We start from the raw sequence: 22,420 nt of genomic DNA, 5'->3' as shown, positions 1-22,420 counted from the left end.
CCTTTCTATACCTGTTTGATTTCAGATTGTTTTTTTCCTCTTAGTTTCATCATTCACTTCTGCACGGTACCTCACTGTACTTCTCAGTTAAATTGTGTTTAGTTCTGATTCATCTAGTCTTTGTTTTAAACACAGCTGTCTTATTTATAAATACAGGATGTTTCACATATAATGTAAATACCCTCTCTGGCAGTACATGGTAATTAATAACCCCATAGGCAGGCTGTGATCACCATATGAGTCCAGCACATTGCATGGACAATGTGCCAGATGGCATATTGTTTTTAGCTGAGAATATTAAATGAGAATAAACTAGATGAGCAGGAGCAGCCTTAGAGAGAAGTTAGAGAGCATTCTTGTGCCATTTACTTCTTCAGACTGTGATTCTACTGACACACCGTTCTGTTGTGCTAAATAGCACAACTGATTTCTATAATTTCTTTCTAGAGCTGCTTATAACTAGTTACTTCTTGTTAAAATTTATATGCTATATGGTGCACTGTACGGGCAATGGACACAAGTGTCATGCAGTTGTCACAGCCTGACTGTGAGCATACTGGTTCCTGCATAATGCTGGAGACCAACACTTGCATCACTCATAAAATATCCAGGGGATGGGTGCTGATGATACTTCACTACCATACTTTACTAGTTCTCCTGTATGACCTATCAATCACTGATAGGTTGCTATTGTGTTCTGTAATTAGTCTGCTGTCAATTTTTAATCAATTCCCTCAACATGTGTGCTTTAAATTTCTTGTTTCTTTCATTATAAACATATTTACAAAATTTTGGAGGCACATCTGTGTTTTCAAATAACTGCATTTTTCAACCTATGTACTGCTCCTGTTTTGATTGCTAGTAAGCAGAAACTCCTCTTCTGTTGCAAATGTTGCGGTATTATTACATGTTAATTTTTGTAGTTGAATTCTGCTAGTAAAAATGTAAATGAAATGTCTTAACATACACAGTGAAACTGATTTCATTCAAGTGGCAGCAATGAGTTTCAGATGTTAATAATCAGCCAGTGCTTGGAAAGAAGTGGTCGTCCAAACATTTTACATATTTTTGCTTGCTATTATTTGACAAGTAACCTTTATGCTGTTTTTGTTTTTGGATCTAGTTGTTGTAGTATGAAACAGTAACTCCTTAAATAGATAATTTGCTACTGCAAAAAAGTTTTGATTCCTGTACTGTGTGCACAAAATGATATTCAATTCCACAAGATTGTCGCTTCAGATGTGTGTTTCAGAGGTCCATATTATTTAATGTGGGTTGTTTTGAACCCTACAAACTTATCTCTGTGGATTTCCACTTTTGAATAGGTATTGCAGGTGTCAACTCACATCTTGAAGCTATATGCCAGTCCTGCATGCACGACCTGGCAGCACTGCATGGTCTTAAAATTAGCATAATGATGAACTGATCAAAAAATAAACCTATTGCTCCTTTGTGTGGCAAGATGGCAAGACATCCAGTCAATGTTGGGCTCCTACACCAATCTGGGAGTGCCTTGTTCGTTTCCTTAAAAAGCTTTATTTTAAGTGGTAAACTGAGGCTTGTTCACTCATCTTTCTTCATAATTTCTATATTTATCCAATGAATTCCTGTATATACCAGCCACATAACGTTAACTATAGGCCTAACATTCCTGGTACGATAGTGGTGTATGTTTACATTGAAACTTCCTTGAAAAGAATTTGGTTTAGGAGATATATTGTGTTTATGATATTGCAGACTGTCTTACTGAATTTAAAGTATTCCTGGAAAATATTATTTGCTTGTCAGCTATTCTTAAGCTGTAGGTAAGATTGTGACCAAAGTCTTTAATTTTAGATACCACAAGATGTAGAGTTAAAGATGAATTGTTAATTTACAGAGAGATTTGACACTGGAAGAGATCACTGCAAGTGTACGTGTCCTTTCAAATATAGCAGCAATCACTGAGAGTGTAGATGCAGGAGATGCTGAGCAGACATGGTCAGCGATATCCCAACCTCAACTGCATTTTTCTGTGAGTGTGTATTTTTATTTTATTGCACATAATTAAAATAAGTCTTCTATCATATTTGAGGGCCACAAAATCATAAACAAATAAGAAATAGTGGAAATAAAAACCTGAGCAAAATGGAACAGCTACTACAGGCCTGATCTAAAAGAGAAAGCCATGAATATCCACCTTTAGAAACTAGTGTTTCCATACTTGGAATAAATAAGCAAGTGATTGGACATTTATCTAACAGAATCCTTGATCAGTTTATGCCCACATGATGTGCAAGATACACATGAACCCTTAAAGTAATTGTTTATGTTTGTGTCAGAAAGACAGTTCACTTGAGAAAACTGTAAAATTTTGAGTATGGTTTATAGCTGACTGATTTTTACTTCCAGGTGGCAAAATTTCAGAACTCCTGATGAACACAATAAAATAGGAAAGATCGATCTGCAGCTTTTGGAACTCTTGCAGAGAGGATAGGAGTATTTTTGAAAGTTTATGAATGAGCAATAGATCACTCAGGTACCGGGATGAAAGATACTCACCTGATGTAGCGATGAGGGAAGATGGAGATCTCTCTCTCTTGTAGTCTCTCATTCTTAGGCCAGGTGGAGCCTTCTCATCCTGGAGTCTGAGTGACATGCCCATCCATCCCAGTCTTACAAACCCCTTTCCTCCCTAATGAATGAGTTAACAGGTCTAAAAGCTAGGGATAGATTTTCTTTTCCTGTGTTTATTGTGTGTATGGGCAGCTGTGGAATATTGCAACCTGAAAGTCAGAACTGGCCAGCGATAGTGTTCCATTTTAATTTTAAGTATTTGTAATAGTTACCCCGTGTTTTCAATAAATTCGAAATACACACGAATTATCTCCCAAAACACAAAAATGTGGCTTTACCTTATGTATGCTATTTCATAGCAAATTGAATCCAGGTGAACTATTTTATCATAGATAGTTTGAAATGGCCATATTCTCTTCATATAAATATGGAATAAGTAATCAGTTTTCAGTTATTGGTGTTGCAGAACATCTAGCGAAGCTTAGTTTGGAAAGCGAATATGTGAAGAACACATTTGCAAAATAAAGGGTGCACATATGCACAAACATGATGATTTATCCATCATAATTTACACTCTGGCGACGTGTCAGTTGTGAATGATCTATAAGTTACCAGCTGCATATCGCTGTGCGGAACTCAGCTGTGGGACCTAGCATTTTAGAACAAAGAAACTTGTATGTTCATCTGCTAGTAAGTATAAGTTTTAGGTTGGGAGGGGAGGGTTTTGAGCTATGATTGCATAAGGTTCTGGTAGAGGTCAGCCATGGACAATCTTGTTTGCAATGCTGCGGACCGCAGCAAGCAATTGCATGGTAGTAATTACCATATGTTTTGTGTACTCCCTTTTGCCTTGGTTTGAGTGTTGCTCATTTTCTTATTTTGAGTATGATTCTCCCAACACCAGATGGGATCAATGATCCCTATGACCACATGTTTGTTCTGTTTTCACAGATCACAGAACATGGGTGTAGGTCTGCTGCCATGCGAGAGGGAGTGGGGTTGTTCCCCCGAACTTCTTCTCACCCCTCCACTGGTCAAAATTCTCATTTGTTTACACTTGCAGCCACTGCCACAGCATAGTGTCCACACTTATAGTAAACAGAAGGCATTCAATGTATTTTGACAAGGTTGAGGAGAAAATGTTGCTTCTGAGTGAGAATGATCATTTGTTGAAGCTTTAAATAAAACTAAAAGAAGAAGAAAAGCGTAGAGCATTTCAGGGAAAAATACTGTTGAAGTTGGGGCAAAAGCGAACTTCCCAATTGTTATAGAGAATAAAAACAGTTTATTCTCTTTTATTAATATAGCATTGCAATGTTTTAGATTTAAACGCCCAATCATTTACAAAAAGAAACAGATCCAAATTTTGGCCAAATATATACTGATTTTGCCCAAAGTGAATGTTAAATTTTCAAGTCCCTACATGTAACATGTTGGTATGTAGACACATGGCACAGCCTGGGGTCCCTATCACTCTGTATTCGTAGTTAGGGGATCCAAAGGGGATATGACAAAATAAATACCAGAAATTTCTGCTGGAAAATGAAGAAAGCTAGAAGAATTGAAGAGGAGGAGGAGGAGGAGGAGGAGGAAGAAGGTGAAGGTGGTGATTACTTTATGTGGATGGGAAGCAACGGTACTATGATTTGTCATTTTGAAAAATGCAGAGTTGCACTGTGGTTCTGAGTAATTCATAAACTATGAGTCCTATTATGTCTGACTATATAAGGCAGTTAAAAGGCAGTGGACAATTCCTAGTAAAGTACTGTGGTGCAAAACAACCTTTTGGTTGATGATAGCTTTACCTTTATGAAAGTAATATTGATCATGGTACTTTTCTTGGGTACTTATTCCTCATACTCCAGTTGTATTGTTCTAATTGGTTTTGCAGTACATACCTCTATAAGACCATTCAGTTTCTCCGTGTTCCATTAACAATTTTTTTGTGATCAATAAATCATCTAAATAGGGATGTGTGGTTGGGAAATGAAAGGGACATCGGGTTCACTGCGTGCATGGAGGGTGATGGGCTCTTGTACAGGGAGCCAATAGATGAGTAAGATAGAAGATAAGTTCAAGAAAGAAGTATAGGGGAGCTAGTGGATCTGGAGTTGCAGAAAGAGCTAGGGAAAGGCTACAATGGGTAGTCAGTGGTGTAATGTATAAGCAACAAGGTAAGTATGAAGTTTATTTTGAGACTGGAAGCCTGAATGGAGAGAGAATACGGCAAGTATTGGAAGACAGGGATATCAATGCATTGTGTATTGTTGGCAGAAATAGAAATTTATGAGTAATGTCTAGTTCAAATGGTCTTGGGTATTTCAAATTAATTTCCAGTATATTTGTCTAGATGTGTATAACAACATTTTGCTCCAAAAGAACTGGGGCATACTGAAACTTCAGAGCTAACACCCAGACCTCCAGATGTCAGCTACTGATCAGAACCAAACGTTGTGTGTCAATAGACTACCAACTAAAACTCTGATTTAGTTCATGTTGTGTGCTGTCATCCAGTAGAAGATGCATAAACGCTAATTAAAGTACAGTGTATAGCGAAACTGTACCTGTTAGCTATGAATGCGAAGCTCGCTGCTAGGTGAGTTGGTAGAGCGGCGGATCGTTGTACTGAAGGTCCTGGGTTCGAAACCCACTGATTGTGTGTTTTTTTAAAAACAGTTTACTTGATCCTGACATGTAGAAGACCGTTTTGGAGTTTGTAGCAATATTCTTTTGGAAGTCTGCTTTCACTGTGTTAGTTGAAAGTAGCCCATCTATGGCATACATTTGCATAGATAAAATCACATCTATCTATTCAAATGTACTCTATAGGTTTGCTACTTCCAACTAATGAAGCGAAAGCAGACTGCCAAAGGACGTTGTTACATACTCCGAAACATCCTTCTACGTGTCAGAAAAATCATCTCCCGTATAACAATTGCAAACAAACAGTTAAAAAAACATCTCAATCCGTGGTTTTTGAACTCGGGACATTCAGTAATACGATTTCTCACTCTACCAACTCGCTCATCACAGATATTCACATTCACAGCTCACAGATACAGTTTCCCTATACTCCGTAGTCCTGGTGTTACTTTTAATTACCATTTACACATGTTCTGCTTTACGACAGCAAATAGCACAAACTAAATTGGCGTTTTGGTTGATACTGTATTGATACACAACATTTGATACCAATCTGAGTGACTGACATCTAGTCGTTTGAGCATAAGCTTTTCTGATAAGAACTGGTATATAATACCACAAGTGCTTAATGCATGCACTTTGTGTAGAGTATAATGTACCAAAAATAATTGGATCAGAATTTTACAAAATCTAAACTGTAGAGCTCTAGATACTGCAGAAGAAATCTGATGTGATGAAAGAGAACACACTGCATGTTGACAAAGTGTGTTGATGGAGGAAAACTGTGTATGATTATAGTTAGAATATTTGTTTTTATTTTTTACAGTAATCCCAATTTTCTTGAAGTGTGACTATAAAAAGATACCATAATACTGCCTAGAACTGTAATCAAGATCATAGTATAAGAAAAAGAGCCTGTCCTTAGTAGTCATGGTACCCGAAGTAATTTTTGCAACGTTGTCAAACACAAAATCAGATAAGATTCAAATTGTATCTCAAGCTTTCAGAAATAGAAAATAGTTTTTTTTATTGGAGAAAGGTGAACAGGAGATTGATAAAGGGAAAACGTATGTTATGTTAAAAACGAGCTCCAGGCCAGAAACGAGAAAGACAACATGCTGCAATGTTTGTCATGGTGACTGACTGGTGCATGTCTACTGCTTTGTCTGCTGTAATTTCAGCCTGTTTGACATTTCATATCTAAAATGTGAAGTTGTTGTGTAGGCATTAAACTCTTTATGATACGGTTTCAGTTTGGTACCGTATGGTTGTAATTAAAGTGCGTCTACTCACACTTGTGTGTGTGTGTGTGTGTGTGTGTGTGTGTGTGTGTGTGTGTGTGTGTGTGTGTGTGTGTGTCCGCAAAGGTTTCTTAGATTAAGTGATTCTCAATCCAATAAAGATAAAAATAGGTGTACATAGTCCAGAAGTATCATTGTAAGGTAGAAAGAAATGCCTAGCACAGATGAAGAGTATTAAAATCCTAATGGTTAACTGCCAAAGCATTCACAACAAATGCCAGAGTTTTAAGCACTCTTGCAAAGCAGTGAAGTTCTCATAATAGTAGACACACAAAGCTGGTTTAAACCTGAAATTGATATCAATGAGATTTTTGGAAATAATTTGAGTACATATTAAAAGGATAGGCAGACGGTGAATGGGGATGTTTGTATTTGTCGTAGTAGACAAGACTGAGACACCCAGATGTTTAGGACGGGTGGTAGGAACAGAGCATCGAGTGACATTATACTGACTGCACTATCCGAAAATTACCTCGAGCAATTAAACAGAGAACTGACTCGTGGAGATAACATCTTGGACCTACTGATAACAAACAGACCCAAACTTTTCGGCTCTGTAAGCGCAGAACAGGGATTCAGTGCTCATAAGGCCGTTGCAGCATCCCTGAATATGGAAGTAAATAGGAATATAAAAAAAGGGAGGAAGGTTTATCTGTTTCGCAAGAATAATAGAAGGCAGATTTCAGACTACCTAACAGATCAAAATGAAAAATTCCTGTTCCGACACTGACAACGTTTAGTGTTTACGGAAAAAGTTCAAGGCAGTCGTAAAATGCGTTTTAGGCAGGTACGTGCCGAGTAAAACTGTGGGGAACGGGAAAAACCCACCGTGGTTCAACAACAAAGTTAGGAAACTACTGCGAAAGCAAAGAGAGCTTCGCTGCAAGTTTAAACTCAGCCATAAAATCTCAGACAAACTGAAGCTAAACGATGTCAAAGTTAGTGTAAGGAGGGCTATGCGTGAAGCGTTCAGTGAATTCAAAAGTAAAATTCTATGTACCGACTTGACAGAAAATCCTAGGAAGTTCTAGTCTTACGTTAAATCAGTAAGTGGCTCGAAACAACATATCCAGACACTCTGGGATGATGATGATGGCATTGAAACAGAGGATGACACGCGTAAAGCTGAAATACTAAACACCTTTTTCCAAAGCTGTTTCACAGAGGAAGACCGCACTGAAGTTCCTTCTCCAAATCTTCCCACAAACGAAAAAATGGCTGACGTCAAAATAAGTGTCCAAGGAATAGAAAAGCAACTGAAATCACTCAACAGAGGAAAGTCCACTAGACCTGACGGGATACCAATTCGATTCTACACAGAGTACGTGAAGAACTTGCCCCCCCTTTTTAACAGCCATGTACCGCAAGTCTCTAGAGGAATGGAAGGTTCCAAATGATTGGAAAAGGGCACAGGTAGTTCCAGTTTTCAAGAAGGGTCATCAAGCAGATGCACAAAACTATAGACCTATATCTCTGACATGGATCTTTTGTAGAATTTTAGAACATGTTGTTTGCTCATGTATCATGTCATTTCTGGGAACCCAGAATCTACTCTGTAGGAATCAACATGGATTCCAGAAACAGCGATCATGTGAGATCCAACTCACTTTATTTGTTCATGAGACCCAGAAAATATTAGATACAGGCTCCCAGGTAGATGCCATTTTCCTTGACTTCCAGAAGGCTTTCGATACAGTTCCGCACTGTCGCCTGATAAACAAAGTAAGACCCTACCGAATATCAGACCAGCTGTGTGGCTGGATTGAGGAGTTTTTAGCAAACAGAACACAGCATGTTGTTATCAATGGAGAGACATCTACAGACGTTGAAGTAACCTCTGGCGTGCCACAGGGGAGTGTTATGGGACCATTGCTTTTCGCAATATATATATATAAATGACCTAGTAGTTAGTGTCGGAAGTTCCATGCGGCTTTTTGCGGATGATGCTGTAGTATACAGAGAAGTTGTGGCATTAGAAAATTGCAGCGAAATGCAGGAAGATCTGCAGCGGATAGGCACTTGGTGCAGGGAGTGGCAACTGACCCTTAACATAGGCAAATGTAATGTATTGCGAATACATAGAAAGAAGGATCCTTTATTGTATAATTATATCATAGTGGAACAAACACTGGTAGCAGTTATGTCTGTAAGATATCTGGGAGTATGCATGCGGAACGCTTTGAAGTGGAATGATCATATAAAATCAATTGTTGGTAAGGCGGGTGCCAGGTTGAGATTCATTGGGAGAGTCCTTAGAAAATGTAGTCCATCAACAAAGGAGGTGGCTTACAAAACACTTGTTTGACCTATACTTGAATATTGCTCATCAGTGTGGGATCCGTACCAGATCGGGTTGACGGAGGAGATAGAGAAGATCCGAAGAAGCGCAGCGCGTTTCGTCACAGGGTTATTTGGTAAGCATGATATCATTACAGAGATGTTTAGCAAACTCAAGTGGCAGACTCTGCAAGGTAGGCGCTCTGCATCGCAGTGTAGCTTGCTGACCAGGTTTCGAGAGCGTGCGTTTCTGGGTGAGGTATCGAATATATTGCTTCCCCCTACTTATACCTCCCGAGGAGATCACGAATGTAAAATTAGAGAGATTCGAGTGCGCACGGAGGCTTTCAGACTGTCGTTCTTCCCACGAACCATATGCGACTGGAACAGGAAAGGGAGGTAATGACAGTGGCACGTAAAGTGCCCTCCGTCACACACCATTGGGTGGCTTGCGTAGTATAAATGTAGATGTAGACTCTAAAATCCACTGAAGTAGAAATTGAAGGTGCATGTGAGATTTATTGGACAAGACTCAGTATCAGAAGTGGGCATAAAGTGATAATGGATCCTTCTGTTGTTCACCATACTTGTCTCCTGGTGTAAACAAAAACCTTAGAGAAAATCGTAGTTCATTTGTACATAAGTTCCTCATCATGCTGTAATCATCGTGGAGACTTTAACCATCCAAAAATTAATTGGTCCAATTACAGTTTTATTAGTAGTGGGAATGATAAGACATCCTGTGAAACATTACTAAATGCCTTCTCTGAAAACTACGTAGAACTGACAGTTAGCAACCCCACTCTTGATGGAAATATATTGGATCTAATGACAACAAATAGACCTGACCTGCTTGAGGACATAGACATCAAAACTAGTATCAGTGACCATGACATGGTTATGACAACAGTCATTACCAAAGTACAAAGGACAATTCAAAAAACAGAAAGATATTTATGTTTTGTAAACTAGATAAAAAATCAGTAGTGTCATACCTCAATGATCTTTCAGCACCAGACAGAAGCATGTAGAGGAACTATAGCTCAAGTTTAAAAGAATAGTTGATGGTGCACTGGACAGGTACATACCCAGTATAACAGTTCATAATTGAAGGGAAACTGTAAAGAAACTTCTACGGAAACAGAGATTACTGCAAAATAGGTGTAAAACAAAGTGTAGGGCTAGAGATAGAGAGATGCTGAATGAAACATGTTTGGCAGTCAAGAGGGCAATGCGTAAAGGCCTTCAATGACTACCGAAGCAGAATATTCTCAAATGATATTTTACAAAAGTCAAAGAAATTATGATCATGTGTAAAGGCTGTTAGTGGCATCATGGTTAGTGTCCAGTCGCTGGCGAATGAGACAGGAAATAAAATTGAGGGTAGCAAAGGGAAAGCTGAAATGCTTAACTCCATTTTCAAATGTTGCTTCACAGAAGAAAAGCCAGGAGAACTGTCCCAATTTAATCCTCTTACCACTGAAAAGAAAAATGAAATAAGTATTAGTGTCAGTGGTATTGAGCAATAGCTGAAATTGTTAAAATTGAACAAAGCTCCAGGGCCTGATGGAATCCGAATCAGATTCTATCCTGAATTTGTGGCTGAGTTAGCACCACTTCTAACTGTAATCTATTTTAGGTCCCTGTAACAAAAACTGTGCCTAGGTCTTTGAAAAAAGCGATCTATCCTTTTCATATTATTATCATGAAAATATCATTAAAGTCATTTTTGTAATATAAATACCTTAAGGACAACAGTTTGACAGACTCAGTTGTTGTTGTACAACAGGGCTGATAGTGACTAAAAGGTATAACCTTACATCAATATTAAATACAAATGAATCCAAAGTAACAATTACATTTTGTGAGTGGTTGCGCTCGTGACTGGGCTAATTCAGGCTTTTTCAACCCTGTGCCATGGGGTTTCTACAAGAAGGATAGTTGAAGTTATCCACAAAATTACGATCCAGTTTCCTTGACACTGATTTGTTGCGAATCTTAAAACATATTCTGAACTCAAACATTATGAGCTATCTTGAACAGAATAACCTTCTCAATGCCAGCCAGCATGGATTCTGAAAACATTGATCATGTGAAACCCAACTAGCTCTTTTCTCACATGACATACTGAGAGCTTTAGATCAAGGCACTCAGGTAGATACAGTATTTCTTGATTTCCGAAAAGCATTTGACTTAATATCACACTTATGCTTATTGTCAAAAGTACGATCATATAGGGTATCAAGTGAAATTTGTGACTGGATTGAGAACTTTTTTTGGAGGGAGGATGCAGTATGATATCTTGGATGGAGAGTCATCATCAGATGTCGGAGTAACTTCAGGTGTGCCTCAGGCAAGTGTGTTGGAACCCTCACAGTTCATATTGTGTATCAATGACCTTGCAGACAATGTTAATAATAACCTCAGGTTTTTTGCAGATGATGCAGTTATTTACGATGAAGTACTGTCTGAAAGAAGCTCCATAAATATCGAGTCAGATCTTGATAAGATTTCAAAGTGGTGCAAAGATTGGGAACTTGCTTTAAATTTCAGAAACATAAAATTGTACACTGCAAAAAGCAAAACAAAAAAAAGGTGAGTAAAGCAGGTGGTAGACTCGGTTTATTGGTAGAATACTGGGTAACTGCAATCAGTCTACAAAGGAATTGCTTACAAACCACTCATGCGACTGGGTGTAGAATATTGCTCAAGTGTGTGGGACCTGTACCAGGTAGGACTAAGGGGATATTGAATGCATACAGAGAAGGGCAGCACAGATGGTCACAGGTTTGTTTGATCTGTAGGAGAGTGTCACAGAGATACTAAAGGAATTGAACTGTGAAAGACTCTTGAAGATAGACATAAATTCTCCTGAGAAAGTCTATTAATAAGGTTTCAGGACCGGATTTAAATGATGACTCAAGGAATATACTACAACCCCCTACATATTGCTCACAAAGGGATCATGAGAGTAAGATTAGAATAATTACTGCACTTACAGAGGCCTTCAGTCAGTCAGTCATCCCACACTTTATATGTGAATGAAATGGTAAGAAACCCTTATAACTGGTACAATGGGACGTATCCTCTACCATGCACGTCACAGTGGTTTGCAGAGTACAGATGTAGATGTGTATATAGATGTAGAGGATCAGTGTGGCCTGTAATTATCATATGACAGCGAAACTTGGTAGATAAACTAATGTGTTAACGCAGAAACGATTTACAATGGAAAAAAATTAGTTCTAGTTTTGGCCATGAGGTGCATTTGTTTGACAGTATGACATGCACACTCTCACTTGAGAAGCCATAATGGTGAGTGAGCAATATAGCTGTCAAGAAGAGAGACTGCATCCTGCTAGTGAAGCTGTTTTATGTGAACAGCAGCAATTACAGTGCTGTACTGAGAGAGTATCGCTGACTGAATGGTCTGAGGATAGGCCCAATATCATTAAATGGTTCAAAGAAGATGATAATGAAATTCAAAAACATGTAAGCTCAGTCTGGCACATGGAAGAGGAAGACATGCTATAATGGTGGGAGTTATTCATGAGGTTTCTGTTGCTGCAATTCACCATGCAGCATGCGCCCTGGGTTGTGCTAGTGGTCATGCAGTGTCACGAGAATTGTCCTTCCCATAGTCAACAATACTGAAAGTTTGTTGATATTACACTGGTACCCATACAAGATTCAGACTGGGCAACAACTGAAACCTCATGACCGACGGCAACATTCTGAATCTGCTCTTCAGTTTCTGTCATGTACCTCTGTGAGTAGCCGCACTGTAATTATAACCATCCGGTATGTGTTGAAAACTATGCATAGAAACTTTTGTGCATAACATGATGAAACTATTTATATGTGTTTTGTGTTCTCAGAACCTTGATCAAGGGTTGTGTGTTAAATATTGGCAAGTATTGAAAGCAAAACGCACGTACAAACTGGCAAAGAAAATGGCTTGCCCATTGCTGACTTACTTTGATATTCAAGATTGCATAGATATTGTTCACCAGCAAAGTGAAGACAGCAATCAGAGTGAGTGAATTTTTATATAACTATAATATTTCTATTGATTTTTAAATATAATCTAATATCACCTGTATATATTTGGCTGAATTTACTACAAGGAGCTTTGGTAAGTTAATTTGTAAACTGCAAAGGTTATCTACATATATCATTTGAGAGAATTAGGCACTTGAAATCCATAAATTGTAAAGTTCTCTGTTTGGATCCATTGTGCAGCATTACTTTGGAGCATAATATTGTTCTGCTCAACTCCTAGCAAGTTATGATAAAAATGTCTGTGATTTCTTGTTCACATGTGTCAGTGACAGCAGTCAGTGTAAGTATGGAGAAAATTTAATGCTGTTTGAAAGTCTGGTGAGTTTTTAGATGTAGAAAGCATCAACAAAATGAGAATCTAATAACCTACCGGCATATATAATAATTTGTTTTATTTATTTACTTCTTATATATTTGTTATATATAACCATGAGGTTGACCTAGACATGGAGCATGAGAAGACTATTGTTACAAACATGTCATTGTACATCACATATCAACTATTAGTTAACGAACATGACAGCGTTATGCAAAGGACAGATTGTTTCTCACTATGTGGAGGAGATGGTGAGGCACAGTGAAAAGATTGCTGTAAATTGAAAGTTTTGTCCAAAAGGCCTTTTCCTGAAGTAGAAAAACACGCAAACGCTGTCTCTAGCTGCTGTGGCCGGACTGTGGACTGGTCCATGGTTCGACTATAGCAGCAAGAGACTGTGTGTGTGTGTGTGTGTGTGTGTGTGTGTGTGTGTGTGTGTGTGTGTGTGTGAGTGTGTGTGTTTCCTCTTCAGAAGAAGGCCTTTGGGACGAAAGCTTCAATGTATAACAGTCTTTTTGTTGTGCGTGTCTGCAACTTGTCTTCTCTATTTGGTCAGTAGCAATCTATCCTTTTCATATTATTATCATGAAAATATTATTAAAGTCATTTTTGTAATATAAATACCTTAAGGACAACAGTTTGACAGACTCAGTTGTTGTTGTACAACAGGGCTGATAGTGACTAAAAGGTATAACCTTACATCAATATTAAATACAAATGAATCCAAAGTAACAATTACATTTTGTGAGTGGTTGTGCTCTTGATTGGGCTAATTCAGGCTTTTTCAGCCCTGTGCCTTGGGGTTCACCAGCAGGATGGTGCAAATAGTATGGATTACCCGCTGAGTAGCCATATTGCACACTGCTGTGTATATAAAATCTACTTGACCGCTCCTGCCTACATCCACTTAGCTGTCCCAGTATATCACATAGACCATGGCCTGGCTTCTTGCCACCCGTATGTCAACTGGTTGCCCACCAGTGCTCACAAGTGCCTAACTGCCTCCATGTGGGCACTTGAGCTAAACAACTTAGTCTTGTGGGTACGTCTGTGAATATTTGCAAAGAGAAGCGTGGGATGTGGAGATAGCAGTACAAAAACAAAATTGAGTTTGTGGTAGGCAACAGTTTGACATTAGCCACTCATTTGATTAGACAGCTAGTTGTTTCACTTTCATCCATGGTCGTACCTTTGATTGGGTAGGAAATGCCTATGACTGGACTGCAGGTGGTAGTTGGTGGGAGCATGGAACAGGTCATGTATCTCAGTATCCTGAAGGTAAAGGACCTGCAGACTGTGGGTTTGTTGGCAAGAAGGCTTATTGATGGGAGATTATATTGCTTATGTTGGGTGGATAATGAAATACCATGATGGAGGTTATAGCCAGGCTTTGTGTAGGATATCCCTTTTCTTGATGCATGAGAATGGGTAGTTAGACTTTCAGTTTGAACTTCTTATGGTGGACTAGGTGGTTTTGCATTATAGGAGGAATGCTGATTAGTGTCTGGTTTGTAGAGACTTTCGGCTAATTGGTATCAAGGGAAGAAGTGGCTAAAGACATTTGTTTTATTTTCTCAGCTATCTTGTTTGTTTATTTCTACACAGAGTGATTATTCACAGTTGTTCTGAACAACACATTTTATTATTTCTTTGGTTAATATTGGGCCTGGTGAACATTGTATTAGGATGTTTTTATAGACCTCCAGCATCTGCAACAAACATCACAGATTGTTTCAGGGAAAGTCTTGAGTGTATAGGAAATAAATATCCATTAGTTATATATGGAGACTTTAATCAGGTGTCCATTGAATGGGAAAATTACCCGTTTATCACAGGGGGCAGAAGCAAAGACTCATGTGAAGTTATTCGAGGAGTGCTCTCAAAATACAACCTTGAGCAATTGTCTGAAGGACATCATCTTTACACCACTGACTGTTAAAAGTTTTTATTACACTATTGCAATTTCAGCCTTAGGCCATTATCAAGTGATATTATGGCTTTAAGCCATGTCAACATAATGTAAGATGACACATTTGTATGTCATTGTCAATGACATTGTTACACAGTGCGAGCACATATATTCAAATATGCATTAGACCACAGCTGCAGACTGCTGTTTGCAGGCTAGTAATAAAAACTTATGACAGTCAATGGTGTAAATATGATGTCTTTCAAAAAATTTGCTATGTCTGTGAATCCCAGCTACAACAAGTTTATTCTTGAGGAATGGCTTAGAAAACCAACTCGAGATGGGAGCATATTAGATATCTTGGCGACAAACAGACCTGTTCTTTTTGAGGATGTTAATCTAGAAGAAGATATTAGTGACCATAATGTCATTGTGTCTTCTATGTCAGTGGAAGTTGCAAAACAATCAAAGAAACAGTGTATAGTTTTTTTGTTTGGAAAAGCAAATAAAAGTGTCATTAATGAATATCTTCATAGTAAGCTCTAAGCATTCACCATGGGACACAAAGATATTGAGCATCTTTCGTCAGAATTTAAAGGTATTGTCCACCATGTGCTAGAGAAATTTGTGCCTAGCAAAAATATAGGAGAGAGAAAGGATCCACCTTGGTGCAACAAACATATCAGGAAGTAGTTGAGAAAGCAGAGAATTTTGCACAGTCGTTTTAAAAGTAGTCACTGCCCCGCTGACGAACAGAAATTATGCGAAATGAAAGCTGCTCTCAAAAGGTAAATGAGAGATTCTTTTAATGAATTTGAAAGCAATATTTTATCTGCAGATTCTAAAAATAACCCCAAAAAATTTTAGTCGTACGTAAAATCTATGAACGCTACAAATAATTCAATACCTTCTCTTGCAGACAGTGTGGGTAATGTAAAGGATGATGATAAACAGAAAGCCAAAATTGTAAACCTATATTTCAAAGCCTCATTTATGGTAGAGGACTGCAGCGCCATTCCCCCTTTCAATTATCGAACAAACACAAGGACAGCTGACATAGTGTTTTGTGTATCTGGGGTTGTAAAACAGTTAAGATCCTTAGATGCCAGGAAGGCATCTGGCCCAGATGGTATCCCCATAAGACTCTATGTTGACTATTCTACAAATATAGCACCAGTCTTATCCATCACCTATCAGAGGTCACTGGAACAGTGGAAAGTTCCGTGGGACTGGAAGAAGGCCCTGGCCATAGCAAGGGTAGAAAATCAGATGCACATAATTACCGGCTAATTTCACTGACATCGATTTGTTGTAGGATCATGGAACATATTTTGTGTTCAGACATAATTACCTTTCTAGACTCTGAAAGCTCATCTGCAGAAATCGCCACAGTTTTAGGAAACAGCGGTCATGCAAGACACAGCTGGCCCTCTTTGTGCATGATATACAACAGGCTCTAGATATCGGCTCCCAGGATGATGCCATATTCCTCGACTTTTGAAAGGCATTCGACTCAGTTCCTCACTGTTGCTTGCTCCAGAAAGTGCATGCTTCTGGTCTATCCGATGACATATACGGTTGGATAGAAAGTTTTCTAACAGACAGAGAGCAGTATGTCGTCCTGAATGGGGAGACTTCAACAGAAACAAGCGTTACATCAGGTGTGCCCTAGGGCAGCGTAATAGGTCCGCTGCTTTTTACGATTTACATAAACAATCTGGTTGATGGTATTGACAGTGGCGTTAGACTGTTTGGCGATGATGCTGTAGTCTACAGGAAAGTAGTATCACACGAAAGTTGTGAACAAATCAATGAGGATTTGCAGAAAATAAATGCATGGTGTAATGACCATCAGTTATCTCTGAATGTCAGTAAGTGTAACCTACTGCATATCACAAAGTGAAAATCCCCATTAATGTAAAAGTACAAAATAAATGCCCAGTCTTTGGAAGCGGTAACATCCGTCACATATCTGGTTGTGACTATTCGAAATGATCTCAAATGGAATGATTAGAGTACACAAGTAATTGGTAAGGTGAACTCTAGATTGCAGTTTATTGGTAGAATCCTGAAGCGATGCAGTCCTTCAACAAAGGAAATTGGTTACAATACGTTAGTTCGTCCAGCTTAGAGTACTGTTCATCTGTACGGGACCCTTACCAGTTGGGTCTGATTCAAGAGATTGAGAAGGTCCAAAGAAGAGTGGCAAGATTCATGACTGGTACATTTAGCCATCGCGAGAGTGTTACAAATCTCATAGAAAGTTTGAAGTGGGACACACTTGCAGATAGACAGTGCGCTAAACAGAAGGGGCTGCTCACTAAATTCCAAAATCCAATCTTCTCCGAAGATGTAGAGCAAATATTACTACTACCAACTTTCAAATCGTCCAATGATCACCATTCAAAGATAAGGGAAAGTAGAGCTCATACTGAGGCGTTCAGACAGTCGTTTACCCCTTGCTTGATCCGCGAGTGGAACAGACAGGGAAAATATGACTTTGATGCAAATAGTGCCCTCCCCCACACACCGCTTGGTGGCTACTTTGATCATCAAAGAGAATATATACAATGAGATATCTGGAATGAAATAACAACAACATAAAAGGATTGACAGCTTCTCAACACATACAGGAAGTATCGCATATCAGGCAGGCACATTGAAAGTATGCTTGATACTGTTACCTATCAGACTGAGTCCTTCATATCTCTCTCTCTCTCTCTCTCTCTCTCTCTCTCTCTCTCTCTCTCTCTCTCTCTCACACACACACACACACACACACACACACACACACACACACACACACACACACACAGTATCGGGAGGCTGTGCTGTTAGGGGGGGAGGGGGGGAGAGCAAAGGACAAGGCAGAGAAAGGGAAAGGCCTGTACAGGTGCACAGATGGGATAGAAGCCATGTATAGGGCTTTAATGGGAGCAGGTAAGGGGATAGACAGGTGGGGGACAGATACCATCTAAGTTTAAGGCCAAAGAGGTTAAGAGAATGAAAGATATACTGCAGGAAGAGTTTGCACCTGCACCATTCAGGAAAACTGGCATTAGAGGAAAGAATTGAGGTGGCAAAAGCTGTGAAGCAGCTGTTGAAGCCAAGCACATCATTTTGGGCAGCATACGCAGAAGCTGAGTAGTCCCACTGTCTCTTGGCCAGAAGTTGGCTGTTGTCATTCATATGGACAGATAGCTTGTTAGTTGTCATTCCCATATAGATTGCAGCACAGAGTTGCAGGTAGGTTGGTACAAAACATGGCTGCTTTCACAGGTGACACTGCCCTTGATGGGATAGGTAATGCCTGTGACAGGACTGGAGTTGGTAGTAGTAGGAGGATGTATGAGACAGATCTTGCATCTAGGGCTATTGCATGGATATGAACCATGGGGCAAAGGGTTGGGAGCAGAGGTGAACTAAGAACAGACTAGGATATTGCGTAACTTGGGAGAGTGGTGGACTCTGATGGAGAATGTGATTGAGTTGCTGCACCTGGACCACCCAGTTCCTGCCACGTTGCATGATCTGCTTGGCTTCAACAACTGCTTTGCAGTCTGAGCCATACACATTCTTTCAACCTACACTAACTTTTCTGATTTGTGCAGATTAGAGCTCTCTCTCTGCAGCGTACTTTTTGTTCCCATAATCCCCTGGCCTCAGCCTTCGCTGGCCCCTATTTCCACCTGCTTATTCCCTTCTCTGCTTCTACTCCATCCATACACATGCTGTTTATCTCACCAATGCACCTGCATAGTACTTTCCCCTTCGCTACTTTTCTCCTCCCCACTCTGCTTCACCTACCTCCACTTGTAACAGTACACCCACAACACAGCCTCCTGATGTGGCACCTAACAGCCCACTAGCCTGTCTCCATCATGTCTGTGCACGCTCCCACAGGAAGCACTAAAATCTTCCCCCACCCCTATCCTGATGTTCCTTCCCCTTCTTGCCCTACACATCTCCTTTACGCCCCTGTCAACCGCTGCAAATATCGCTGCTCAACCCAGATCAGCTTGCCTCAAATTCAAAGATGATACACTGAAAGCTGTATCTGTCTAACATTTCCACATGCTCAGGATAATCTTAATCATACTTTAGAAAACAAATAAGTTTAAATTTTTGCAAAGTAATTTTTTTGTTTGCGTAATAATTAGATAATAGGAAATTTTATTCAGTGATATGTTCTCATCAAACAGTGGAAAATCAAAGATGGGATAATGACAGTGTTACACACACACACACACACACACACACACACACACACACACACACTGACAAAAGCACAACTCATGTTCTCATTCACAAAAGCATAACTCATGTTCTCATTAGATGTTTCATTACATGTTTGGTGAATTGCCAGATGAAATTTTGAAACTATGACTGGTTCAGAAGCTTACTACCACATAGATGCTCAATAATTCTGTAGGCAGTCAATCCAATACTACGGTCACATAGTTGTGAAGAATTTGCCTCTGTAAAAATATTTGTAGCCTCTGCACTTCCATGACTAAATAAATTTGTTGCCTTTGTAACCATTCATGAGTTTCCTTTTAGTAATAATCATGTAAAAGCTATAATAGATTACAGAACAGAATGAAATATATCTGCTACAAGATAGTAAATTTTCGTATAAATATTGTGCTTTGCCTTTTTATTTAATTCTAGTGCAGAAACAATTGTGACTTCCATTGTTCCTTTGTGTCCATGTGGGCACTAATTCAGATGCTTACCTGTGCAACATTCACTCAAATTTCTTGAGTAGATAACTAATCTGTTGTTTTGGTCCCAGCCTGTTTTCATTGCTCCGAAACTATTTTGATTGACTTTGCCTCAGCCAAAACTGTGTTATTTAAATGAGGAATTTGATCAGTAGATGATCATCTATAAATTTTGACAGAAATTTATAATTATACTGCAGAAATATGGACCTCCAACTATCATATCAGGTAAATTATCTGTGTACTAAAGTCCTTTTTTTAATACGATGTTTTGAGTTTTGATATGGCTGAGATATTGTGTCATTATTCCACCATCAAACATGTGATGCTTACGAAAACTGCTGATTGTAGTACCTGTTCAGGGTACATAGCTTGGTAACCTACATTCTTACAATTACATGATGACTTTTCATTCCACATGAAATTGTGTAGACAGCTTGGATAGTTTGGTACTTAGTGTCAGCAGTAAACTGGTATGACAATTTTTTATTTTTTTATTTTTTTTTATTTTATTTTTTTTATAGTATTGAACACACTACAAACAATGAAGAAGCAATTATGGTGCTCTCCTGTGCAACAACCTGATGTGTAAAAATATTTAGTAATGCAGTAGAAATATAAGAATTATATGTTAAATCTTGCATGATTAATTGAAAGTGTTCATCAGTGAGAAATAATATACAGACAATCATTGTTCAAAAATACTTTCCAGTGTATGATTCCTGTGACGAATGTCATGCAAATTCCATCCTTTTTTAGAAGCAGCTATTACACACTAAATATTTGTTTTAACCCTGTAGGTAACACTGATAAGTGTGTGCCACTGGAACTAACATGTGTTTACCCTGTAAATTTTTTTTCCTCTCCTGATTAATTAGTATGACTATTTGCCACCCCATACCTCATGGTGGACGTAGAAATAAATAATACATTGAGCAGTTTCGTTCATTGCTGTTCCCAAAGAGTTCATGCTGAATTATGTTTCAATGAGTTATGGTGCACCATCAAACATGCAATGGGGTGGAGGTGTGGATATCTATTTCGTGCCATCTTCTTTCATTTCACTGTTGCTATTATTATTCTTGAGACACCATGACATATCAAAATATCCCATCAGAATGGGATTCAAACTGTCCTGAATGTTGAGGACAGCTAATTCTGTGCCAGAAGCATAATATTTCAATCTCTTAAGAAGCTTATTTTCACAGCATAGTGTCTTCAATACCAATAGAACAAGCAATCGTAGATGACTGAGTCAGTTTAGAAATAAAGATTTTCTATCTCACGATTACTGTTAAACTCAGAATTTTTGAATGTTTAATATTTTCTCTAACTGTAGTTTCTGTTTTTACAAATGTCTGAACAAATCATTAATAAAAAATTAACCATTTCAGTGATTATGTGTCTTCACAATCTGAACCAAGCACTGGAGAATGGAAATGATGAAGCAATCATAAGAATTTTGCAGGATCCAGTTCTAAAATTTGACATTACTCCAGACCATGCAGTTGTTTATGTCCATTTTCTTAAGGTGAGATGAACTATATCAATACAAGTTTAGAAAGAACACATCTTATGACTCAACTGATGAACGCATATGGACATAACTATGAGAATAAGTACGAGACTGGAAGGAACTCTTGTACAGAACAGAATGAATATGCTACAAGAAAACCTTCAACTTGGAACTGAATATTTTGTATTTAACTCGATATTTTGTTATGCTTGGAAGCCTGTTGAAAATGAAATCTGCCGAGTAGTACACACCTTTCTGTAAAATGCTTAAGGAAGTGTTATCCAAATGCATATTGTTTTTTTGCATCTAGTTCTCACTGAATGAATGTTGCACTTGCTTCTGATTGAGTTAGTGTTTCAATGTTGTCAACAATAAATCCCATGATGGAACATATGTATGGGAATTGCATACTTAGGACTGATGACCTCAGAGGTTAAGTCCCATAGTGCTCAGAGCCAATTGCATACAAATCTGAGATATCTCAAAAACTCACTGCAGATTCAGTCAGACATTAATTTCAATAAACCAATAGTTCCACTAGATTTGTAAAACCCCTTACATTTAATGCACATCATAAGGCTTCGTGAACTAATCTTTCATAACAAAAGATTAGTTGTTCTATTTAACTACTTTTGTAACTGATACAGTCAACAAAAAGAGAAGTACAGTAATGATGATCAGTTATTAAACTCCATAAATCTTAATATTTGACGAAGATATATGTCTGGATTTACATCCATTAAAAGGTGATCTGAAAATATGAGTCATTATACAGTGTAAGGTGGTGCAGTGGTTAGCACACTGGACTCGCATTCGGGAGGACGACGGTTCAATCCCGCGTCCAGCCGTCCTGATTTAGGTTTTCCGTGATTTCCCTAAATCGCTCCAGGCAAATGCCGGGATGGTTCCTTTGAAAGGGCACAGCCAACTTCCTTCCTTGATCCGATGACGTCGTTGTTTGGTCTCTTTCCCCCAAACAACCCAACCCCAACCCTCATTGTACAGTGTGTATTTCTATGCAAGCAATTACATTTATGTATGAAATGAAACAGTGTACGACTGCTATAGACTTCATAGCAGTCCACAAGGAATTGAATTTGCTTTTTAGTATTATGG

The 22,420-nt window shown here is 38.6% G+C and overlaps 1 protein-coding gene across 1 annotated transcript in view; it reads left to right on the top strand.

Moving 5' to 3' along the window:
- LOC124612604 (ras GTPase-activating-like protein IQGAP1) overlaps positions 1 to 22,420 on the top strand; it is a 340,604-nt gene that overhangs the window by 139,987 nt on the left and 178,197 nt on the right. Inside the window, exons 11-13 of the mRNA XM_047140897.1 lie at positions 1,880 to 2,014; positions 12,656 to 12,812; positions 21,183 to 21,319. Of these exons, the coding sequence (XP_046996853.1) occupies positions 1,880 to 2,014; positions 12,656 to 12,812; positions 21,183 to 21,319 (429 nt within the window). The remainder of the gene's footprint in view (positions 1 to 1,879; positions 2,015 to 12,655; positions 12,813 to 21,182; positions 21,320 to 22,420) is intronic.

The sequence above is a fragment of the Schistocerca americana genome, chromosome 1, assembly GCF_021461395.2.
Source record: "Schistocerca americana isolate TAMUIC-IGC-003095 chromosome 1, iqSchAmer2.1, whole genome shotgun sequence".
Lineage (NCBI taxonomy): Eukaryota > Metazoa > Arthropoda > Insecta > Orthoptera > Acrididae > Schistocerca > Schistocerca americana.
Note: the sequence above shows the minus strand (reverse complement) of the source record. Positions and strands in the feature narration are given on the sequence as shown.